This window comes from Larimichthys crocea, chromosome IX (assembly GCF_000972845.2).
Source record: "Larimichthys crocea isolate SSNF chromosome IX, L_crocea_2.0, whole genome shotgun sequence".
Classification (NCBI taxonomy): Eukaryota; Metazoa; Chordata; class Actinopteri; family Sciaenidae; genus Larimichthys; species Larimichthys crocea.
In genome coordinates, this window is record NC_040019.1 from 7,766,864 (window position 1) to 7,781,997 (window position 15,134).

The window sequence follows — 15,134 nt, forward strand, 5'->3', positions numbered from 1 at the left end:
TTATTTATTAACACTAAGAACAATGGTTGGCTTCCTCACAAATGTGCTATGCTGTATTGTACACCACCTGTACAAAGACAACAGAGATAATGTTGGTATGAGGAAGAGTAGATAGTCTTAGAGTAATAAGTAACTAATTTAAAACGGAATAAAGAAGACATGTCTTTATTTGAGGGACAGAAGTAGCAGTATAAAGATTACTTAATGGAGGATCAGGATCCTCAGTTGAGGTCTGCTTTCAGTGTTGTCTGATTGTGTGATGGTGGTCCAGGTTTTCAGTGTTCCTGGCTGTAGATGTGAGCATCTTTTGTTGTTTCCAGTCCCAACAAGACAGAGTTCATCAAGGCCAAATATCAGATGTTGGCGTACGTCCATCGGATGCCTTGTCGCGAAGATGACAGTGTTACCGCAAAAGACCTTAGCAAGGTGAGAAATGACTCTGTTTTTCCTCTCTGCATTTTTCATTGACCAACATGTTTTTTTTAAGATGCAAGAAAAACCGACATTGTCTCATGCATGTAACCTTCTTGTAGTGAAACCGATAACAGTAAAGCCAAAACTTTGTCTCGTATTCGCTCGCTTTACCATTTTTGGTTTTGAACCTTTCCACTTCCTGCACAGTTATGAAATTGTCTGGCTTATTTATAGTTTTATATTTAGCATTCAGTGCAGCTGAGACGTACTGTCACTCACATTTCCATGAACTGGTCACTGATTATCAGTTAGTATTAGCTCCCAGTCCTATTTCACACTCTTCTTTGGGCTCTGAATGCCTAATTATTTCTTACAAACGATATAACAACACTCTGGATTGTTTGTATATTAATAGTAAGTACTTAAATAAATAGTCCTTGGGATTGAGAAAGATAAAAGTGCATGTAGATGAATGCACAGACGGTATAAAAATCTGTATTTCCTGTACTTCTGGCAAGATGATGAGTTATTTCTCTCAGTCCTGGGCAGGCGCATCAAGTGAAGACATCACTGTGTCTGTGTACTTAACATTCAAATTAAATTGTCCATCTCCTGACAGCAACTTCATTCCAGTGTTCGGACTGGAAACCTGGAGACCTGCCTAAGACTTTTATCTTTGGGCGCACAAGCCAACTTCTTCCATCCAGTAAGTGAAGTGGAATTTAAAACAAAAACAAAAAATCACCCACGCACATATTGCAAGGTTTATTTAATACTAACGCTTCATCGTTGTGCTGTTTTTGGGGACAACAGGAGAAAGGAAACACCCCGTTACATATAGCAGCGAAAGCAGGACAGATGTTACAAGCAGAACTGTTGGCGGTGTATGGAGCTGATCCCGGCGCTCTGGACTCCAGTGGAAAGACCCCCATTGATTATGCAAGGTAACAGTGGGCGTATGTTTTTGTCTTAGGGATGCCACGATGTGGAACGTATTGTTTTTTTAAACATTGAAGTCATACTTAGGAAAGTTCATGGGCCGCCTCTGTCACCCATGATTTCTAGCCAGCTCTGTGGTATCGTTTCACAGTGCTGGCTGTATACTTTAGCAAACGGCCAACACCTTTTAACTATTGTTGTGGTTCACACAACCTTTAGCACGTCTGCAAGCATCACCTACTATGCCTATGCTAGAGGAAATGATACACATCCTTTGGAGATTTAACTGCGTACACAGTACAGTTGCGTGTATAAAGCATGTACTAAATATAACTTAAAGTGTTAATGGGGAAATGCTGAGGAGGAGATTATGAGTTGACCATAAACTGAACTGTCAGAAAAAGCCCAGTTGGAAACCGAAAAACGAAACCAAGCAGTCTCCGGCCGAAATGGCGAACATTTTTGAGCATGCCTCACACTACAATGAACATTAGACCCAGACCCACTGGCATTAGGTCAGTCTTACTAACTCAATAAGCGTATGACTAAGTGAGGCAGAGGAGGAAGGGGGAAAAAAAAACTCTGTCACTCGGTGTGCTATCTGACTCAGCTCAACCAGTTTAGCAACCAAGACTGAGAAATAAAGTAAAAAAAATAGACAATATCTGTCTGCTTTTACTTAAAGAAAACAAAGTAAAAAAAATATTTTATGGTGTTTCTGGCATTACAGAGGCTTGCTGGTGTCGAAACAGAATTGGTCAGCATGGCCAGCTAACACCCACAGAGCTTCTACTTCAGTTTTTTTTTTTTTTTTTTTTTTTGCTCATTACTTGGAAACTAAGTTCCCAACTCAACTTGAGTGGGTTTATGTGAACTTTACACACAAAGTTTCCCCATTGATTCATTTAAAAGCATCCTTTAGCCATATAGCCAGATTTCTGAAATATGAACCTTTCTTTCTAATGTGTGCAGACAAGCTGGGCATCAGGAGCTGGCAGAGAGGCTAGTGGAGATACAGTATGAACTCACTGACCGGTTAACATTTTACCTTTGTGGTAGAAGGCCAGGTGAGTAGATGCATCAAGCAAAGCTGCTGCTTGTGATTTGAGAGCTGATGTGTTTTTTTTTCTCTCTATGGTTTCAGCTCTCTGTCATGTTCTTGTGTTGTGTTGTAGATCACAGAAACGGGCAGCATTTTATCATCCCACAGATGGCAGACAGGTAATAGCTATGTTTTAAGTCATAGTAGGGATTTTTGTTTTATACCATCGTATAAGTGAAAGAAAAGTGTCTGTCAGCTCCGACAAGCTCCTGGCTGCTAGTCTATGCTAAATATTTCACTTTTAAATAATCGCAATCTTACATTTATTTTCCTATGCTGCATTCTTTTGGTGGATAAGAAATAAGTAAGTATATTTGTGAGTTTCGACATTGAGTGTGTTTCTTTATGTGGATTTTGTTCACAGAAAAATAATCAATTTATTTATTTTTTTTTAAATCCAAAGCAGCCTGGATTTATCTGAGTTTGCAAAAGCTGCAAAGAAGAAGCTCCAGTCGGTGAGATACTCTTACATGAGATTTGTCTTTTCTTCAGTTCAGTTCAATCCTTTTGAAAAAAAATTCTGCTTTATTATGTTGCAGCTAAGTAATCATCAGTTTGAAGAACTCGCCATGGATGTTTATGATGAAGTTGACAGAAGAGAAACAGATGCAGGTGAACTTCTAACAATTGTAAAAAAATATACAATATATATATATCTCTGTTGATATATGCATGTGTGTATATAAAATATACATCTTATATTGTGTTGTTTTTAGTGTGGTTGGCCACTCAGAACCACAGCACACTTGTAACAGACACCACAGTTGTGCCTTTCCTGCCGGTCAATCCAGAGTACTCATCGACCAGAAACCAGGCAAGTTGTTTGCACCACCATTCTTAAAAAAAAAAAAATCTCAGTTTGTTGTGTTAAATACTTGATTTAACAGTGTCGCCATATTTTGTCCTTTTTAAAAAAAAATGTGTTTTCTCAGGGTCGTCAAAAATTGGCGAGGTTTAGTGCTCACGAATTTGCCACCTTGGTCATCGATATTCTAACTGATGCTAAACGACGGCAGTGGGGTAATTCGTGCGAAAGTCCCAAAGGTAAATATACAGTATGTCTTTTAGTATTATATATTGTACATGTGTTTTAGGTTTTATTGATGAAAATGTATTCCTTAGCATATACACAGAGGATGGGGTGGGGGAAATGTGGATTAAGCTGTGAAGAAAACCTAAATTGGTTGCACATACAGACACAGAAAATCAATAGTGAGTTTTATATATAAATGTGGTGCATATGTACAGATGTTTGTGCAGAAACATTTGCCACAAATTGTGGCTGATAATGAAAACTTTTGCTAAATTATATCAGACCACATTCCAGCCTGTTTTCTTCCTAGTGTGTACTAAAGGAAGATTGTTGGGCCTAATAAATTAAGATCCTGACTTTTGGATTCAGTAACTGCAAAAAAATAAAAAAATCTATCTTAGCTGTTTGATTTATGGAGCTGCTGCAGAAGCCAGCAGAGCACATTTGATCTCTAAATCTTTGATCTTTTGGTCTGCTTTCAGACAATGTGGAGCTGATCCTTCAAGGAATAGACAGCCGCCATAACAGTGAGAGCCAGGACAACGACCAGCCGGATTACGACAGCGTGGCTTCAGATGAAGATCCAGTGCAAGAGGCCACCTGTGGGGACAGCTGCAACGATAGAAGGACCAAGGTGAATGTTGTTTTTGGAACATTCTATGATAAAGTCAAGTAAATACATCTTTCTTCACATAAATCTTATGTGTAACATGTTCTGCCGCAGAGCTCAGAGTCATCCGACCTCTCCGATGGACCAATCACAGTGCAGGAGTTTATGGAGGTGAAGAGCGCCCTCACCGCATCAGAAGCCAAAATACAACAGCTTCTCAAAGTCAACTGTCACCTCAGTGAAGAGCTGCGGTTGATGCAGAGCAAAGTAAGTAAATGACTGATGAGCAAAGTGGCAATGATACTGCAGATTTTAGTTTACACTGTTTATGTTTGCAGGAATCGTTACGCTGTCATATGATATCCATTACTTTAATTAGAAAGTAGTATTAATATTTCAAGATCCATAATTAAAGGCTCACTTTGTACTGGATTTATGGTGTTTACATCCTCTCTGATGCTTGTTATGTTTGTTGCCTTATTTTCTTCTTGATTCTAAAACAAAAAAAAATGAAAAATAGCGTTGATCTTCCTCCATGTTACCAGAGATATTTAGTAGTTTGATTTCACCCACAGACATTAGTAATTTATGTGCAGGTCATGGCTGTTTCTATGTGCCAGACACAGACCCTGTTTTAAATTATACTGCGTGTGCGTTTATACAGTGCATGCATTTGTAGTTGCAGGGAGGATCAGATTCAGCATAGAAATGGAAGTTCATAACACAATACTTGTTATAGATTCAGTTGAAATTCTTTACTACTCGTGTGAATGAGAAAATGGCTGCCACGTTTCTGGATTGGGGAAAAAAAATTCCTGTGGTAATGATTAACGATCACCAGACTTCCTCTGCTATGCTGTGCAGTGAAACAGCTAAACCAGGGTGGGTGTTCTAGTTGTTGTCTGAAATGTGAGCACAAGGAGTCAAAAGAACCAAGTACTAATCAACAAATAGAAACCACGGAGGAAGTTATGATTCATCGTCACATATCTACAGATCAGCCACCGCTAGTTACAAAAAAATTGAGTGTAGGTGAATCGAGTTGTGGACTTATTACGAAAATGACATTTAATTAGATCACCAACACCTCCAGAAGGCACGGAGCAACATTAGCAACACACAACCCAATCCATATATTTATAGATCCAGCATTTCACGTCTTTTGGTTCCTTATTTCTTAGTACTAAAAAAAACACTTACCCCCAGTGGTATTTAGACGTGCATGTTTCTTTCAGTTTCACCCTGTTGCCAATTGTATCAAAATTTATATAAGAAAAATTGGGTTTGTCACCCATGCACCCATTTTGGGAGATGGCAGCATTTCATTTGGTTTTCTCACACGCCTCAAACTTCTTCACAGCCCACTCTCCTTCTCTCTTCAGTTGGCTGAGAGACAGTTTTAACACAATGTACTGCCTCCTCCTGCTGGTTTATTTACTCCTTTACCATACTGCTTTTTTCCTAATAAACATGGCCACCGTTCTTGAATCCAACAAATCCTCAGTTGCTGAACTTTTGGACATTTCTGTGTATCTAACTAGCTTCTAAAATATCTTCTTTTTATATTTATGTTTGTATGTTGTCACAAAAAGACATAATAACTGAACTTTAAAGCTTTAAAGTTTTAAAAATGTTCTTTTATCCCAAAAAATGTATTTGTTGACCTTATGATAGTTTACATTATAATTGGGACTCAACAGAACGCTGAGCCAGTCATGTTTCCCACCGCTCGAGTACTGTTTATATAAATAAGGGCAACCACTTATGTGTCACTTTCTCAAGGGGTCGTACTTCAGGAGTTGCTATCAACACACAGTGTCAGCATTTCATTTGTCAAAGAAACAAACCTTTTTGTGTTGTGAGATCAACTTTGCAGAGAGACCAAAAACAAAAGGGAGGTGACGATGAACTCGACATAGAGCGATTGCTTTTCTCCTCGAGGCTTGGCCTCTTTTCTACTCTATTATTGATGTCTGGCCGGGGCTTTTGTAAGCAGATCGTCCCCCAGCTACAGTTGATTTTCAAAGATGTTTTGTTCTCTCCAGCTGAACTCCCTGCAGACTGAAAACACAACACTGCGATGGCAGGCCCCCAGCGGACAACAACACCTCCAGGGGCCCTTTGTTCGACACCCACCCCGAGGAGGTCGCGCCATGTCCATGTATGAGACGGGCTCTAGTCTGAGGCAATACCCCCACCGAGTCGAAACGGCCCGTCATGAGGATGGAGTCATTTTACAGCCCTTCCCAACCAATGTAAGCACAGTGGCACCAGTGTTCCTGCTGGATTGTCCTCACAAGACAAGATAATAATGCCTGGCTTGGGGCTGGTGTTGGTTTTTCATTCATTCATTCATTCATCCAATCATTCATTCATTGCATCTCAATATGAGTATGCTCAACTTGGTTTGACCCCTTTCTAGATTGGGAGGGGTCCTTTGGGGACGGCTGCTTCCTCCCTCCCTACCTTCCCCTCTTCCCTGTCCTGGTCGTGGGATGAGAGATCTCGAAGGGTTAAGTACTGAAGTTCCCCTCGGTTCAGAGGCAGCCTCCAGGGGACGGTGAAAACTGTCCTCCTGCTTGACCCCACAGTCTTCTCTCTCCTGACCTGTCTTTTAAAAACTGCTTTAAAAAAAAAAAAATCAGTATGGCCTGCCTGCATGCATGCACCACCAGTGCCTCTGCTTCAGTTCAGTGATCTGAACGACTCCAGCTTTTTATCCACAGAGATCCTTTTAACCAGAGTTGCTTTGGCTCATGTCAACATCAGAGGTGATGATGAAACGTACCAAAGAAAGCTGTTTGAATGACAGACAGCAGAGTCCAATATCTGTGTGAGAGATAGATAAAATGGCTCATCACATGTTGCATTATTGATGATAAGTGCACCCACAGTTTACATCAGAATTTCTTGGCATCTACTAATCGCATCCACTGCATTGCGCCCTGTTACACCGCAATGACCTGGTTGTACATTTTCTGTCTTTTTCTCTTCATCTGCTTTTAAAACCAAGTGTCTGATTACGTGACTCCAGAAACGCATGATTCTGATTTGTGTGTGTGCCCACAGTCACTCTGGTAATACGTTTGTGCTAATCGTACAAAGTAAATGTTGTATTTATGGTAATTCACTGATGTCTCCCTAGGGCTGTAGCCTGGAAGGACAGAGTATGATGCTGGAGAATGATTATGACACTACGCCCAACCACTCTGAACTGGAGGAGACTGGGTAAGGAAATGTAAATTTGTGCAGGCAGTATTTGTCTCTGTCTGAACAAGTTGAATAAATGGGAAGTGTTTCTCTTTGTTTCTAGTGCTAGAGATGACGTCACTCTAACAGAAGCATACAAAGTTTCAAGGTCAAATAAAGAGAGGGCAGGAGGCTAGACTAATATTGGTTTTGACAGATGTTGGGAAAGAGTCCTTGACTGCAACAGTAGGGCTGTACAGGATTAAGTTAACATATTTGGACTTGCACCTGCCTGATGTAAGCTACCAAATCAACATATTGGCAAGAACTAGCAGCGCTGCACATGTTATTTACCTCCTAGTTGTTCTTTTGTCGGGTAGTCGCTGCTGCTGGCTATTTTTTGAGCAGCTATAAATGAATGGATCCAGTTCTCTACTGAAACACTCATAGCTTTTTACTTTTATACAATTTGTAGTGCTATTTCTGATGTTTTTTTCATGCAGGTTTGGTTTCGATGGAACCTCACAGGCACTTGAGTCGCGATGCCCAACCTTACATTCTGCTCCATTGTTGTAAATTCAAATTACAGACTGAGCCAGACTGGATTTGTTTTACCACGGTGAATCATATTTCACTCAATTCAGTCGGTGCACTCTAAATCTATATTTAAAATGGAACCTCACTTGTTATAGACTAATTAACCTTGTTTTTCAAAACTGAGGATAAAGTATATAAACCTGCGTGTTTGTATATGGCAGTGAGCTGTAATAAAGCATTTTTTATTCTCGTTTGTAGCAGCCCTCTTCCAGCTTCTGATGCAGGAGAGCCGGGGGAGGAAGGAGAGGAAGATGCTACCCTACCGTGCACAGAGGACGTCATCTGTAAGACAGAGCAGATCACTAAAAACATACAGGAGCTTCTGAGAGCTGCCCAGGAGACCAAACATGAAAGGTAGTTCATGATTTATAGATAATAAATAAATAATGTTACTATCAAAAAGTGTAAAATAAGTCAAGTTATATTTATCATCATCAGATTTGGTTTATGTTTTTTGGGGTAGATAAATGCTGTTTCATCCTCTGTCTCAGCTGCTTCTAGGTCAGTGGTTTTCAGTAGTTGTCCTCAGGGCACAGGACCCTGCTGGTTTTCATTCATTCAGTGATAGACAGCTACCCAGAGACTGATTTACACCTGAGTTGCAAGGCGATTGGAGTGTTGTAACAAACCAACAGCACTCTGGTCCTAAAGTATTGAAAGCCACAAAGACTGGCCTCTGTATCCTTAGAAACTGTGTGTCTGCTGGGGGTAGACCCTTCAGTCTTTAAATGCAGCTGACAGGAAACAAACAGCACATGACTGCAGAGTCCCCCTGTGGCCTGCCAAATCCACTGAGAGTTGGTTTAGATAGTGAGGTTTCCTGTATGTGCCATAGATTAATTTCCTGTTGACCATGCTGCACAAATATTATAGTATTAATAGTAAAGTATAGACTGTACTTCTTCAGACGTATGTAGACAGTACTGTCACTGGCAGGCATTCACAGCTTGGTCGTTGGCTTCCTCTATTCAGTTATTTTGGTCTCAGATTTGGTTTCACTTTGAGTACAAGTGATGATGTAGATAGATTTATTGTTCCGTTTATTGAAATTCAAACTGTTGTTGTTTTGAAGCTTCAATAAGCCATTCTTATCAGATGTGTTGGATTTAAAAAGTTTCACACCATGAAATGAGGCATCACGTCTGAGTTACTTTGTCTACGATAAGGGAGAAAAAAAGTGTGCTGAAAAATTTGACATTTGATATTTGTCTTAGCTGTTTGATCACCCACTCAACCTCTCGTCTTTGTTGCAGCTTCCTGCCTTGTTCAGAAAAGATCTGCATGGCTGTGACAGAGATGGCCGCCCTGTTTCCCAAGGTAAGATGACTCCTACCAACAGCATGGTGTCCCTCCCCCGAGCAATTATGGGATTTGTTTGTTTCAAAAGCAGCCAAAGGGAATCTAAAATGACTTGTTTATACGGGGTAGGCCCTGTTCATTGCATTACTTGATTTTATGTTTACCATTTATTGGATTACTTTGTTTTATGTTTACTCGCACACACACAGCCTACGGACCACAATGAGGGTTTATTTATGGGCATTGTCATGTCAGTCCCTTATCAAATCTCCATCATCCCTCCTTTTCCCCCTAACAGAGGCCGTCCTCAGAGACTGTGAGAGGGTCTCTGTGTCTGCTCACTTCAAGTGCCAGTCGGCTCCATGGAGAGTGCCAGAAGGCTGCAGAGCACAACCCCTGCCCGTCGGACATCCAGCTGGTCACTCAGCAGGTCATCCAGTGCGCCTATGACATTGCCAAAGCTGCCAAGCAACTTGTCACTGTGACAACCAAAGAAAACAACAACTAAAAACCCAAAGACACTCAAAATACAGTTAATCAGTGATGTTGCTAATTCCACCTTAATCAGTGTTAACGCCATGTTTTTATTTTCCCCCATATTAATCAGTGTAAGCAATCACATACATTCCTTGAGGAGGGAAAAAATATTTTAAAGGATGCGCCATGCAAAATTACAGCTAAATCGAGACGTTTATTTATTTAGTTTTTGCATCATGCGGAGTGAACAAACATCTTTTAAAGATGTTGGACAGAATCTGTTACTATTCTTTACCTCACAAAGAGAGAGAACAGTTTCAGCCACACCATTTCCAAAAGTGCAATGTTGTGTGTGTGTGTGTGTGTGTGTGCGTGCGCGCGTGTGTGTACGTTTTGTGTATATAAAACAATTAGAACAACAAGCAGTTGAGCCTTCTACATTGTACTTTCCTCCATAGAGGTCATCAGTTGTGGTTCTTGAGGTCGGGTGTCAGGTATGGCTGAGCTGCCAGAGAGGACGTGAAGGTGCAAAGAGACCCGGTGTCAAGGATCAGAATAGATGAACCTCAATCTACACCAGTGACATCAGTTTTCTCTTTATCCTTTTTAGCCATTTCAAGTTTTTTTTTTTTGTTTGTTTTTTTTAAGATGCAACGACAGTATTTTAATCTTGAATCATTGTGACGCCACTTGCTTAGAGTTCAAATGTTTGTTTAGCGAGCAAACTGTGATTTATGAAAACAGCTTCAGTGTGTTAAGCACCACGTAAGGCCAGCAGTACCGACAGTGTGAAAACTTTCATTCCATCCAGCAGCTCCAGCAGGTGATTTCACTGTCCAGTCCCTCCGCTCTGGTTGAAGATGTGTTTATAAGTAAATTAGTAGTTTTTGGAGTTATAAAGTTACAGCCATACTTCTGATTTTATGTGTGTGTGAGCATGTGTGTGTGTTTGAGGGAGTGATGGCCTCGACGGCCTGTGTGAAATCCATTTTGAATCAATTTTAATAGCATTATGCAAATATATAAGATGTATGTATCCATGTAATTCTTTATCAAAATAACCCAAATGCTATTCTATTTATAAACTGTATGTCATACCTCTAAGAAAATATCAATGTTTATTTTCATAAGCTTTTGTTTAACATGATGCTCCTCACAGATTAACTTTTGTTTCTGAGGTTTGGGACGTCTCAGCCGGCAGTAAGTTATAGGCAACTTGTGATCTCTGTTTTATTTGGTGTGGTGCTGTAACTCCAGTGTATTAGATGCTGACTGTGGTCAAATACATACAGCTATGGTTTACAATCACTGATAAAGTAAATGTGCCCTCAAAGTTAAGAGTACCTGTTGTAGAACTTGGGTCTAATGTTTCACTTATTGTTGTAACCGGATAAGTTTCAACCACGGGTGGACCGAGAACTAGAATACCCTGCACAAGTGGAGTACATGTGATTCAGTATTACTCAAGCAGAAGTCATGTTACCTGTGTAGTACTGTTGTATTCGGTGTGAAGCAAACGTCAACACAGGACATCGTAGATAAATATTAAAATGTACTTAAATCATCTTCTGTACAGATTATTGCACCATGCAAATACATTCCTACCTGCAAAAAAGTCTATTGGTAGGAATTTAATATAATATTAATAAGTAGTGTATAATCACCTGAAAATAAGAATCATTGTGTTTTGTTGCCTTTTAAAATGAACCCTCTATATCTACAGTAAGAGCGGGTCCTCTTCCACGGAGTCTGCCATGTTGAACCGCCATTTTTCTACAGTAGCCCAGATCAGACAAACCAAACACTGATCTGGATATCACCTTTTTTTTGCTTTTAATGTGAATTTTCCAACCGGGAGTTTTTCCCTACATGCTTGAAAGAAGACGACGAGACGCAGGAGAAAGTATTCATTTGGTGGTTGTCATCTGCAACTTCACTGCTAGGTGCCACTAAATCCTACACACTGGACCTTTAAGAGACATAGTCATACCATCAAAGTACATGTAGGTACTTTTCCACATTTAAAATGGAACATTTGCTTAGCACAGACACTATAGTATAATGCTAAATCCTAACATTAGTAAAGTCCTGTTTGCCATCATTAGCCACCATAAGCAGACCAAGTAAAGAGTTTTGGTGAATTGGTGCATTTTCTTTCTTATTTCTTTGTATTTGTATGAGGAAGGATGTGTTATTTCTTGTTTTTAAAAAAAGTGACAGAAGGCATTTGGAGCCCAAACATCACATGTTTTTTTGATGTACTACTAACCCAGTTAAATAAGTTAACAATACTGCTTTAAAAAAAAAAACAATTTAAAAGTGCGTGTATTCTGCTGCTCTACCACCTCTGGTTGACATTAAAATGTAACCTGTAACTTATAGCCTCCCACTGCCTCTGTGGTTGAAAACAATCCCTGCCTTAGGTATAATAAAGTATAATTCATACCTCAACTGTTCTCTATTGTTCGTGTGTATATGTGTGTGTGTGTTTTAACACGCCCATGCATAATTTCCCACCTGTTGGAGGAGGACAGTGATAGGGGCTGGTGGCTCTTCCCCACCCATCTGACAAGAAAACGAGTTTCCGGGTTCTTTCCAGCCGAGAGCTGCTCGCGAACAGCAGCTTTTCTTTTTTTTTAATTAATTTGAACACACACACGGCGACGACATGTCTCTTTTAATGGATAACCAATTCAAAGAGCTTCCTCCGGACAAGTCTGTGGACACAAAGTTGTTCCTGGATGCTGTCTCTCATGTCCCTGCATTTTTCGGTGAGTAGTCACACACACTTCCACCTGAAACTCGCTCGGTGGTGTCGCTGTCACGGTTCATACTTTGGCTGACTTGTTTCTCGTGACATGTTTGGGGTTTGCAAATGCCACTTGTCTTGATAGCGGGATGTAGTTATTATATATTTCACACATTAAAAACAAACTGTAAAGAGAAAAGAAGCTGGGTCACGGTGGGGATTCGAACCAGCTGCGGCCATAGCTCCTATAGAGCAACTCTTTGTTTACTCTCTTTGAATAGAGCACACATTGACCTCATTGTGCATTAACTGTGCATTCACTGCATTTTTTAACCCCTCCCTCCTCTTCCTCATTATGTTTGCACCTAATGACTGATTTCTATTCATCCTCCTCCTGTTCGTGCCAGGGACATGTGTGATGAAGTCATTCATATTTTATTGCCTTGCTCTCGAATGTCTCTTTTCTCTTTTCAGACTGCTTGGGATCAAAAGTATTTTCTGTCATCAAATCAGACATTAGTGGCAATATTACGGTGAGATATAGAGAAATATGTGTGGTATGATTTTTTAAATGTGAGCTGGAGCTCATTGGTTCAGCTTCTACTTTATAAAACCCAAAATATGTTCTTTTTTTTCTGTTTTTCAGAAAATTAAAGGTGTCTATATGAAGGATCCTGCTAAGTATGTCACCCTGGAAGATATTGTTGTGTCAGAGCGAGAAGCCTTTCCAGCAGAATGGCCTAAAGTTGGAGCAACCTTAGCTCTAATGTGGCTGAAAAGGTGAACACTCCCTGAGCTCGATGTTATCTCGTACTATATGTTGAACTTTCATACTCCATACAGCCTTAGACTTTCTTTCTTTTTAAATACATGATCTGTCCTGCAGGGGGCTGCGTTTCATACAGATCCTGCTGCAGAGTTTGGCAGACGGAGACAGAGATGAGAACAATCCCAATCTAATTCGGGTTAACGTCACCAAAGCTTACGAGCAGGCGCTGAAGAGATACCACGGCTGGATTGTGCAAAAGATTTTCAATGTGAGGTTTCGTTTCCTGTCATTCCTGATCATTTGTTGTTATATAACAGAAGGCATGGACAAAACCTTACCACACCAATACATTAGGACATCTGAGGCTTTAGTTTGTGGTGTTGTGTCATCAAATCAAGTTCTACGTTAACATGCTCTGAGATTATTTATTTGAGCTTAAGTAAACCCCCTTCTGCCTAATGTTTTTGTCTATCGCAGGCAGCTTTAGTTGCAGCTCCCTACAGATCCAACTTCCTCAAGGCTCTGTCAAAAGGAGAGGAAGTGAAAGAGGAGGACTGTCTGGCGAATGTGCGTCAGTTCCTGGTTAATTACACTACCACTGTAGATGCCATCTACGAGATGTACGAAAATCTGAACGCAGAGCTGGACTACACGGTTTGATGTCAACAGGACACAACAGGACCGGTGTTTTTAATAAGATTGTTTTGTGTGGTATTTATTACTTTGATCATGACTTACTGAATATTAACACTGTATATTTGGTTTTAAAATTCTGTCTCTTTAAATTGAAACCAACATTACAGCAGAAGATTATGTTTTTGATGTATGTAATTTCAGGACTGTTGTAGCAACAGTGCAACTCTCACTCTTATGCAAAATTGTGTTATGGTGTGGGTTGCTGCTATATTTATGGCATTAACAGGCGGCTCTCACCTGTTGCAGCAAGAGAATACAAGACTGTAAACACTGTTATTACAGGAAACCATTTCTGTTATTGCCTCACATTCAGATGTTCTCTGCCTCCTGAGCCCTGGAGTTACCTCCACTGTTAATCTGGGAGCAGTGGCCCCAGTTTTAATTTGAAATTTCAACAACCGATTTCAGTTGTGTGTTGTTTAGCGCGTGAATCCACTTAGTGCCTTGGTGTTACTCAATAAATACACAATATTCAGCTCAGAATTAGTATATCTGTAATTGTATTTCACCTACAAAGCTGAAAGTAAGCAGAACAAGAAATGAAGTGTTTTTCCTGAGGGCATTAACTGTTTGGAGTTTGTGGCGTGTCTGTGTTGAAGAAGAAGGCGTGGTCGACTTGTGTTTGTTCTGTTTGTCTTTTTCTGAGGCTTCTTTTGTTCCTTTTTACATCTGAGCTGACCTGACTTCTTTTACGTGAATGTTATAATGTCAAACAATAAGAAGGAGACGGCACGTTATGTGCACATTTCTTAAAAATGTTAATTAAATCCACATTTGTATATATGGATACTTATACTGTTTTCTATTATCAGCTATGATCTTGTTCATCTTGAGATTTTAATGGTTAATAACAATAAAAAAAGTGTTATAACTTAGTTGAATAATAAACCAATAAAAATAAATCTTACAGTTCATAAATATTACTCTAGGTGGCAATATTTACTTGGTTTCTGTCTCTAATAGTCACATTTGTGGTGCAGCTACTGCATGAAATATTTGAAATTCTGTTCAGTGATTAAAAACCATACACTACATGTTATGTAGATTCATTTCCAGTCATCGAGATCTTAAATACTCAGTTTTGAGTTATGTTTCTGATTTTGCAAGCAAGAGCACGGTTGTGCATTTTCAAAAGCTCTTTTCGTGAACCACAATCTGATTTGCTCTCAGCAAAAATATTTGTGAGGCTGATTGCTGAAAAGAATGTTAATACATTCGATTTTTTTTTTTCCAACATCAGCAATAAATTGAAGGAAAATC

General features: G+C 39.8%; 2 protein-coding genes across 11 annotated transcripts in view; both read left to right on the plus strand.

The window, feature by feature from the left end:
- Positions 1 to 11,972, plus strand: part of git2b (G protein-coupled receptor kinase interacting ArfGAP 2b) — a 14,633-nt gene extending 2,661 nt beyond the window's left edge. The window contains exons 4-21 of one of the 10 annotated variants that reach the window (XM_019278819.2): positions 321 to 426; positions 1,034 to 1,120; positions 1,219 to 1,358; positions 2,326 to 2,420; positions 2,529 to 2,574; positions 2,754 to 2,759; positions 2,859 to 2,910; positions 2,995 to 3,067; positions 3,172 to 3,269; positions 3,388 to 3,499; positions 3,971 to 4,122; positions 4,213 to 4,365; positions 6,144 to 6,353; positions 6,521 to 6,610; positions 7,244 to 7,326; positions 8,086 to 8,238; positions 9,138 to 9,201; positions 9,482 to 11,972. In XM_019278819.2, coding sequence (XP_019134364.2) covers positions 321 to 426; positions 1,034 to 1,120; positions 1,219 to 1,358; positions 2,326 to 2,420; positions 2,529 to 2,574; positions 2,754 to 2,759; positions 2,859 to 2,910; positions 2,995 to 3,067; positions 3,172 to 3,269; positions 3,388 to 3,499; positions 3,971 to 4,122; positions 4,213 to 4,365; positions 6,144 to 6,353; positions 6,521 to 6,610; positions 7,244 to 7,326; positions 8,086 to 8,238; positions 9,138 to 9,201; positions 9,482 to 9,691 — 1,930 coding nt within the window. In that variant the 3' untranslated portion in view covers positions 9,692 to 11,972. Of the gene's footprint in view, positions 1 to 320; positions 427 to 1,033; positions 1,121 to 1,218; positions 1,359 to 2,325; positions 2,421 to 2,528; positions 2,575 to 2,753; positions 2,760 to 2,858; positions 2,911 to 2,994; positions 3,068 to 3,171; positions 3,270 to 3,387; positions 3,500 to 3,970; positions 4,123 to 4,212; positions 4,366 to 6,143; positions 6,354 to 6,520; positions 6,611 to 7,243; positions 7,327 to 8,082; positions 8,239 to 9,137; positions 9,202 to 9,481 lie in introns of all 10 variants that reach the window. The other 9 variants (XM_019278817.2, XM_019278821.2, XM_027282025.1 and 6 more) reach the window with 9 other exon arrangements.
- A 222-nt stretch (positions 11,973 to 12,194) lies between these two features.
- On the plus strand, positions 12,195 to 14,908 carry LOC104924646 (glycolipid transfer protein). Its single transcript, XM_010738064.3, has 5 exons — positions 12,195 to 12,431; positions 12,884 to 12,942; positions 13,056 to 13,189; positions 13,296 to 13,446; positions 13,656 to 14,908. Exons 1-5 carry the CDS (start codon positions 12,329 to 12,331, stop codon positions 13,836 to 13,838), a joined length of 630 nt encoding a protein of 209 aa, XP_010736366.2. The 5' UTR covers positions 12,195 to 12,328; the 3' UTR covers positions 13,839 to 14,908.
- The last annotated feature ends 226 nt before the right edge of the window (positions 14,909 to 15,134 follow it).

What these genes read in the sequence shown, in the direction of transcription:
- LOC104924646 (XM_010738064.3), top strand. Translation starts at nt 12,329, where the DNA reads ATGTCTCTTTTAATGGATAACCAATTCAAAGAGCTTCCTCCGGACAAG. An exon ending in TCATGTCCCTGCATTTTTCG is followed by an intron (nt 12,432 to 12,883) that starts GTGAGTAGTCAC and finishes TTCTCTTTTCAG; the next exon opens with ACTGCTTGGGATCAAAAGTA. An exon ending in ACATTAGTGGCAATATTACG is followed by an intron (nt 12,943 to 13,055) that starts GTGAGATATAGA and finishes TCTGTTTTTCAG; the next exon opens with AAAATTAAAGGTGTCTATAT.